A 9,442-nucleotide genomic window follows, 5' to 3' on the forward strand; every position below is an offset into this window, starting at 1 on the left:
GATTTATTGTGATTTGAATGAAATTACCCAGGCACGTTAAAGACCAATTAATTAATTTATATAAAACAATTTGTTAGTATTTCAACCATCAACCATCTTATTTAATCCATGTACGTCATCTGTGGATTAAGTCTAATGGTTTACTTGCTTTTTAACACAGGTTATAATCAAGTTTACACTATTTTAATTTAAAATTCAATTATCAAAAATTATGTTGTGATTGTTTTTTTTATTCTAATTTGAGTTTTATTTATTATGTTTTACCGATTGATTGCGTTTGAACTTCATTTTATTAGTTTGTTTGTGACTATATTATATGTTAAACAAGTTGTATCAATAACATTAACATTTCATTTTTCTACATATCGTTAACTCAATTTCACTAGTATATCCACTGTGCTCTCATTCTTCTTAAATGTTAAATATCCATCATTCAAGTTGATTTTGTAATTTAGAATCTGACTTAAATAATGATAGATTGTTCTCGATTTTTCATTTGTTCTTGATACTTGATTGTTCTAAATCTATCTTTGATGAAAAGGGTTAAGCTGACATTTTATCAGAATTTGCATGAAAAAGGTTAAGTTGGGGATTTTTTTTTTCATATCGGAATGCAAACACATGTTCATTTTATGAGAATATAAATATTACATAAAACATATGTTGCTAGTAATTCTGACAGAATACATTTATACATGCTTTAGAATGTTTATGCATATAGAAGAAAAGACTATGATTTAAGTGTATTCTGCAATGTATTCTGTTAGAATTTCTTTATATAAATGCATTATGTTATAATGTCTTTAAGAATGTTTGTTAAGAACAAGTATATTTGTTTAACGGGTAATACTAATGAGTAACGTATCTTATTCTTTGGAATGTATTCTATGTATTCTGTCGTAATGTATTCTTTCAGAATAAAATCTATGTATTCTGCCAAAATGTATTCTATGTATTCTACCAGAATATATAAAGTGATAGTTAATTGCAAGTAATATGTTTTCAACCATTATTAGTTTTTGTTTTATTTGTGATAGGAATGGCTGGAAGAATGCGTTGACGACCTAATAGGAATAACTTGAAGAATGAATAAAGTTTGACCATACACACAATTTAAGAATGTTGTTATTTTTTAAGAATTTTATTCATTTTTGTTGATATTCTTTTAGAATATGTATAATTATATTAAAATGTATAAGACTTTTTGTCTGTAAGAATATATATGAATTTGTATATAAGTTCGGATGTAAAAAAATATATTAAAATGTTATTTTTTAACATCAAATTCAATAATTTTGTTATTCTTCAATAATATTCTAATAAAATAAAATTCTAAAAGAACATCATTTTAACAAAAAAATATTCTGAGAGAACAAAAATAGGTTATGTTTACAAATTTTGTTAGAATTAAAATTGAATTAATTAAAAAAATTCAGATTTTTAAAATTAGAAAAATTAATTATCCCTAAAAATCCGAAAATTTCATTTTATAAAATTTGTGTGATTATATGGTAGATGTTATCCCATTGTAATATCATACACTCTCAAATCATGTCCATTGATTAATTTCATCCGTTGGTCCATATCTGTACATTCTGGCACATAATAGTTAGTAAAAACAAAATAAACTAAGCTTATATATATATATATATATATATATATATATATATATATATATATATATATTCAAATGAGAACATTTTTTAGTCTATTTGTTCAAAAAACACGTGTGTACTCCATTTTAATTAAGTCAGGGGTATTGAAGTCATTGTACATGACTTAAATGAATTTTCAGTATCAATCCCTTATTTTCCTTTATTATCATTCTTTTTGTTCTATTTGATTTCTTTCGGTTTCTATTGATTTCGTTCCTAAATTTGATTTTTTCATCTTATTATCGTCATTGATTTGTATATATCATGTAAAAATACTGCATTGATTCTTAAATCACATCTATTTTCGGAGTTTAGAGGATATATCGTCAATTGTGAGGAATCAAAATTGAAATTTTCTTCATCAAAAGGTAAAAACGTTTTTATTTTCAGCTTTTTAGAAAACGACATTAAACACTTGTATTTGAATCATTTGTTTTACAAATCGAAACATTTGTTGAACGATTTGAACTGAATAATGCACAAATTTTCAGTGTTTTTTAGCTGTGTTTGATTTTTTTTTTTTTTTTTTTTTTTTTTTTTTTTTTAAGGTCTAAAACTCAGACTCTAATAAATGCAAATGTTGAATGATTTGTGTATAATAATGCATGATTTTTCGGTGTTCTTTAGGTGTTTATGATTTTTTTTTATTTTGCTTTTTTAGGTCTAAAACTCAATCGTAAATGCATTTGTTATTATGTACTCACAATGACTCTAATAATCGTAAATGTTGAATGATTTGAGTTTAATAATGCACGATTTTTCAGTGTTCTTTAGGTGTTTTTGATTTTGAGTGGTTTTTTTAGTGTTTTTAGGTGTAAAACTCAATCGTAAATATATTAGTATATGTTTATAGATGTTGTATTTGAATCACGTGTGATTAGAACCAGTTATTAACATTATATGTCCAATTATTATAGATATAGATCACTGATACAAATCACTGATAAAATCATATGTGATTATTATATTTTTTATATGATTAATATTTGTTGTAATACTAAATGTTTATGTTGTTAATTGTAGGTTCTTTTTTACAATTTATTTTACAATCCATAATGTGAATTTCTTTAGAAATGAAGATCAAGTTGTTACTTTTGCTGAGAGTACTGAAGATGTTGAACATTCAAGCCATCAAAACCAAAACTATAGTGTTTCAGGTAAATTTTATTTTAAATACTTATTAAATAAGTTATGATTATATAAGTAATTCATTGTTTTTTCAATTATTGATGTATTTAGAATTGAAATCTGTTTTGTTAATCTTATGTGATTATTCATTAGTTTTTTAATAAGTTTGTTTAATATAATGTCAATCATATGTGATTATCTATAGACCTGACAATTTCAGACACGAATACACGAATCTATGAGAGACACGACATGACACGAATACATCTAAAAATTTGAGCTAAAGATTATTTCTCATCATGTAATTGTATCGTGTCAAATTCGTGGCTGACACGTTTTCATGACACGAATACACGAATTGCCGGGTCTAATTATCTATTTTTTAATGTTTAAATAACTATTGACACATGTTTTGTTTATGTATGTTCAATTCTATCTTGTAATCACATATGATTATATAAGAAATTTATTATTAATCATATGTTATTGTTTGATTATACATGTTAATATTCTACTTCTTCCAATGATACACATTCAAGCAGTAGGATGAGTACAAGTTGTGTATCCGATTTTTACATGTCAGAGGTTCTATATGATATCAAACCAGATGTTCCTGAAGAGTTTAAACCAACTAAGTCAATGAGGTTGAAAGACGTTCTTGAGGGAGTTAATTTTTACAAAAGATATGTAGAGAAGGCTGGTTTTGATGTTCGTATGAACACATTTAGGAAAGATATTGATATAATAAAACACAAATACATGGTTTGTAACAAGATGGGTAAACCAAAAATGAATCCAACGGAACATAATACAATCTACAAGGTCAAAAACTATAAAGCTAAAATTATTGTGAAACGTGTCAAAGAAACAGGTGAGTATAGGTTTGACAAGTTTCAAGAAATGCACAACCACGAGCTTGAAGATACATTTCACTTGAAAATTTCAAGGAGTCTTTCATATTATGCCAAGGAGCTCATTGTTCGGGCTTCTACAATGAAAATGGGTGCTACAAAATCTTACAAACTCAAATCAACCTTGAAAGGTGGTTTTGAGCATTTAAGGGGCAAGGATATAGACTACAGAAATTTCAAGAGGAATATCGACTCTATTATTGGATTTAGAGATGCTCAACTTATTGTGAACACGATGACTAATCGGAAAAAGAATTATCTGAATTATTCTTTTTACTTTAGATGCAATGAGAATCAAGTCTTAAATGCAATGTTTTGGGCTGATGAAACAGATAAAGCATACTACAAGTCTGGTGATGAAATTATTTCTTTTATATTTATGTTTCTAATCATATGTGATTGATTAATGCTAAACAAGTCTGGTGATGAAATTATTTTTCTAATGCTCAACAAGTATACTAAGGTGATTATGATTGTAATCAAATGTGATTACAATCAACAAGCATACTGATTTGATTTTGTGTTTAATCACATGTGATTAATATCATTATTTTGAATTTATTGTTAAATTCTAAGTATTTTAATTGTATTTTGATTATTTTGTTATATATGAAACATGTATGTATTGGTTTTTGTTCCATTCACCGTCATTGATCATCATAAATCATTTGTTAATGTCAAAGCTAGATTGTTAAGAACAAAGGATGTAGATTCGTATAAGTGGCTACTTAAACAATTTTTGAAGGCTCATTCAAATAAACAACCATTACTGGTTTTAACAGATCAAGATGCAGCAGTAAAGCAAGCTGTTGAGTATGTTTTTTATCAATCAAGCACAAATTGTGCATGTGGTATATCATGAAGAAGATGCCAAAAAAAGTTTTTTTTTTGTCTAGTTTTGCTTTTGTTTACTCAAATGTGTATAATCAAACATGGTTTTACACAAACTGTTTAAGTTAATCATAAAATCAAATATGATTAAACCAAGTCTGTTTTTATTGTATGTTTATGTTGGATTAGTGTCTAAGTCCATAACTATTTTGGTATGTACTTAACCCGATTATGAGCATGGTCCTTTTGGGTTGCCTTCACCATAGCAATATGTAGGATGAATTAAGGAGAGAGAGGTTTAAATATGATTTATTAATATATTATGAGAATAATATATTAAAGGAGAAATCATATTGTTTAATTAATATTAGTCAAGAATTAATTAAGAATTAATTTTGTGGCAAAAAGAGATTAATTAAATTTAGGGGGCTGGACTGCAATTATTGGATAATTGAGTTATTGGGCTAAGGAATGCTAAAGGAACAAGGGGTGAACGAAATTATGATGGGAGCCTATCATATTTTCGTCCATGGCCTTATCCAGAAGGTTCCATGGGCTGCTTAGAGTTTAAGCTGTCCATTAGGGTTTTGACTGAAACCCTAGCAGCCCACACAAGTATATAAAGGACCCCTTAGGCCCCAAAAACGTGGAAAACTGATTCTCTAGGTTTCTAGTCGTTTTTGGGCAGCCTCTTTTCTTCTCCTCTTCATCCAAGTTGCATAAGGTGTTTGTGACTCCATTAGAGGTGCAGCACTTGAGGCACTAAGCTTTCTAAGGCCAATCCAAGCAAGGAATTGATTGTTATTGCTATATAACAATCAAAGGTAATTCTCTAAACCCTAATTCAGTTTATAATATGTTAGATCTAAGTTTATTAGTCTTGGATTCAAAGCATGTACAATAGTGAAACCTAGATCCAAGCATTAGGGTTTGTATGAGCACATAGGATTGTTCTTATGCCTTAAACCCATCAGTGGTATCAGAGCCTTGATTGGTTTCAGTTGTATGTGATGCTTATTTGTTTTGTTTGCTAAAAATCGAGTTTTTAACCTCTGCCCGGATCAACTCGGCGAGTCAGTATCTGGACTCGGCGAGTTGGCCCTACTCGGCGAGTCCAGGAATGACTCGGCGAGTTTGTGCGCCAGGCAGAGGGTATTTCGGGATTTAGCTGCTGTTTTGACTTGGATTTAATGCCTAATTCGTTTTTTGATGTTAAAATCTGATTTTTATCTTAAATTAGTGATTATCCTTGCCAAAACTATAGATAATTTCAAATCTTTTAAATATTGGTTGTTTATATGATAAATATGGATTATTTCAAATTATTTGGTAATTATCTAGTGACTAAAATAAGATTAGGTCAAATATAGATAATTATGAAATTAATTGTTTGATTTGAACTATTTGTTATTTGATCCCTAATGTTTTGAAATGTTTCAAAACTTGCCCTCAAGTTTTGGAATTTAAAAGTTGATTATAAGTTTAATTTTGAAATGTTAAATTCTAAAACAATAGTAATTTGAAAAGTTCGAATCACACCCTTATGGTTTTATTAATTAATTAAAGTGTATAATTAAAAGTGATTTAATAAATCTATAAAGTTTTGGTTTACATTTAAATTAAAAGGTATAATTTACTAAATTAAACCACCTAGTATTTTAAAAGTGTAAAATACACCATATACTATATATAACATTAAAAGTCTAATATTATGTATCTATGAGTAAACAATCAGTCTTACCGTTAGTAGGCCTCATTCACGAAGCTGGTCTATAAGGGGTGTTTAAGGAAATTGCCTATAAAATGGCGATTGAATGAGTATCCACTCTTATCCACCGCACTCTTGGCTAATGGAGGGTCGTTAGCAGAACGGGTAGGATAGGACAGAAACTTTCCATTATAAGTATAATGAAGTACAAAGTAACTAAATGCTTATACAAATTCCCAAATCATAGTTACTTTAGGCAAAATATGAAATTGTATGCTAACCCACGGAATTACACTTCGTACCCTTGTCAAACGTTAGTGGAGCGCGTGTGGTTAACCGGCACACTAATTTGGGGATGACATTGGTGGCGAAGGGTGGCTCGATGCTTATCATAGATCAATGGAGCGTGTGTGGCTAACCGGCACATTGATTAGGTGATAGTAGCATTGGGTGCACCACGTGATTCATATGGTTATTCACACCTTGTTTGTGATCCTCGACATCCCAGTCACAAATAGTAGGGCATAATCAAGATTAAACATGCCATTGAAAAGTTCAATGAATCTCAAAAGATCTAGGAGTTTCAATTCATTTAAAACTTAAACTTCCTTTTCGTTTTTCATGGTGGAAATTGGAAAATCGTCATTTACCTACCTTCAAATATTCTGCAACTAGATTACAACATCCATCTTCTAGGTTGTAGAGTATTGTGTTGGATCCTAGCCTTAATAACTCATTTGGGTGTTTTATTAAGGACTCAATCAACTTAACTTGAATTTTCTCCCGTTTTGTAGATGTCTGACTCTGACCGTGGTATTCCCGAATCCCAAGGAAAAGGTGTTCCTAATGAAAATGGAAGCTTGATTCAAAGTGAAGGATCAATGTGGACTAGCTTGATTTCACTTCCTCCTCTTCCTCCCGTTGTTCTCCCTAACCCTCTAGATCGAAGGTTTGAAAGGTTCAAGATCACCGAATCCCTATTGGCAATGGAACATCAAGATGGTAAACCTGTGTGTGCTCACATCCTAGGGATGAAATCACACATTGATAGGTTGATTATGTTGGGTGCGTCTATCTCCAATAAGTTGGCTGTGGACTGGGTTCTCCAGTCACTCCCTGAATCATATGATAAGTTTATAAGAGAGTGTTATATGATGAAACTTGACGCAACCCTCATTGGCTTGACTTACATGCTTATTGCTGCTGAATCAGAAATGATTTGGCGAAGTAATGGAGCATATTTGTCTGATAACTCAACCAACCATGCTTCCGTGGACACTCTAGGAGAACCCACCTGTTCCTGCTGCCAAGAGAAGGGGCAATAGATACAAAGCTTCCCGAAGGACCTGAAGAGTCTAAGAGATGGGAGAGTCGATAAGTATGGCTTTACTTCAGGTATAAAATCCACTATCTAACTCCATTTAGTTTCCTATTCTTTATTCATAATGTGATAAGATTACATTTGCATGTTTTGCAGGATTAGAGAAAAGAGAGGAAGTTTGATGGAAGAGCAAGATGAGTCTGATCACGAAGAAATGGATTTCGATCGCATGGATTCGAAGATCAGATTTTGAGCTTAGGAAGTTATGATAGATTTGTTAGGAGTATATGATTACATAGTTTTTCATTCGGATTTTGCATTTTAGGGACATGTTTTTCCGCTGTTTTTATGAATAAAATAAATTTTGTTTTTATCTTATTTGTTTATCCTTACAATGACATGTATGAAAAATTGATGTTTGTGTACTTCTATTAGCAAAATGGATTTGATTCTTAATGACGTTATTTGTGGAAATGTCAGAAGTTTACCAAATAGGGAGAGTTTCTCGTCGCCCAAAGTTTTAATTGGACAGAAACTTGGAATCATGCAATGTGTATTGTATGATGAATGAAAAACTTTCACATTTAGGAAACTTAGACTAATTCTTTGACAAAGTGTCAATTGAAGGACTAGGAGATCAAGTACACTATGTTGTGCGTTGATCAAGTCCACCACAAGAGTGACAAAGATATTCGTCATGATTTACTAAAATTTAGTAAATATGATTATACTTATAAGATTAAGTGTAATTCTGAGTTGATTGAAAGAGTTTCAATGAATAGTAGAACGAATAAAGAAGAATCAAGTAGGCAGAAAGATAAAAGTTTCTCTATTCTAAGAAGAAGGGAGAGTACCTTTTATTGTGTTTTATGATAAGTCTTAATGATTAAGAACCATGTCTCAATTGATCCTCTAAGTGAGTCTTAGTGCAATTGCATGTCTAAGAAGAGGAATCGAGAATTGTAGAAATGGTTAAATCCAGAAGTCAATCATACTTCGTTCCAATATCAAGTCTTAGAGTCAAGATTGTGACATTGAGTGAAAAGTCTTAAGTAGGTTTATAACACTCATCAAATGTGGAATTTGGAAAAAAGTTTTTTTTTTATTCTTGCACATTTGAAATTAGTAAGTTGTGCTATCTTGGATAAGACAAAGACCAACTAGGATCAATTATGTGAAGTGTTTTGTCTTGATAAGAACTACACTAACTCTTGAATATTTGCTTTGTCAAGAAATGTTTCTTGACAAGAGAATCTTATATATCAAGGAGTCAGTGGGAGTCTTAATGGTCTTGAAAGGTTTCAAGAACAAATCAAGAATAAACCTTATAGATCATCACTAGCACACGACTTGAGGTTTACAACCTATCGTGCTGACATTATTTTGTTTCTATGCCATTCCAATTGAGTTAATTATGTATGTGAGTTCTATGAGTTCTCATTTGAATGCTTACTAGAGCCTTAGTCGATGGAAAGTACATTGATATGTAAGGACAAGTTACTAAACTACTTGGAAGACATGGTGGGCACTCGCGTTACCATAAGGCAAGAAATCAAGATTAAGAAAGTTCAGTCCCTATGAGTTTGGATTTGTCACAAACTTTGGTTTTGGTAAATTCACATGGATAGGAACTCATACACCATAAAATGTAAGTGTCATAAGATTCCCTCCCTCATGAAAATGACTGTGAGGAAATGCTTTCACTAAGAGAGATTTTAAGAAGATAGCGATTATGAAAATTGTATTCTCAAATTCAATTATGGTTACGACATCCCTTTCCATAGTTCGAATTATGAGATTTGGCAATTAGTTTCAACATTTGGAACTTAGTAACATAAGTTTTGAATTGTTTAAGCACACATAAGAGCTATCTAAGACAAAGGTGTAT

General features: G+C 30.5%; 1 protein-coding gene across 1 annotated transcript; it reads left to right on the forward strand.

Annotated features, from left to right (window-relative positions):
* The first annotated feature begins 3,359 nt into the window (after positions 1-3,359).
* On the forward strand, positions 3,360-4,097 carry LOC145094985 (protein FAR-RED IMPAIRED RESPONSE 1-like). The gene has a single exon (XM_079032935.1). It carries the CDS (start codon positions 3,360-3,362, stop codon positions 4,095-4,097), a length of 738 nt encoding a protein of 245 aa, XP_078889061.1.
* The last annotated feature ends 5,345 nt before the right edge of the window (positions 4,098-9,442 follow it).

This window comes from Lactuca serriola, chromosome 3 (genome assembly GCF_051521515.1).
Source record: "Lactuca serriola cultivar US96UC23 chromosome 3, Lser_US96UC23_V15, whole genome shotgun sequence".
In the NCBI taxonomy this organism is placed as follows: domain Eukaryota; kingdom Viridiplantae; phylum Streptophyta; class Magnoliopsida; order Asterales; family Asteraceae; genus Lactuca; species Lactuca serriola.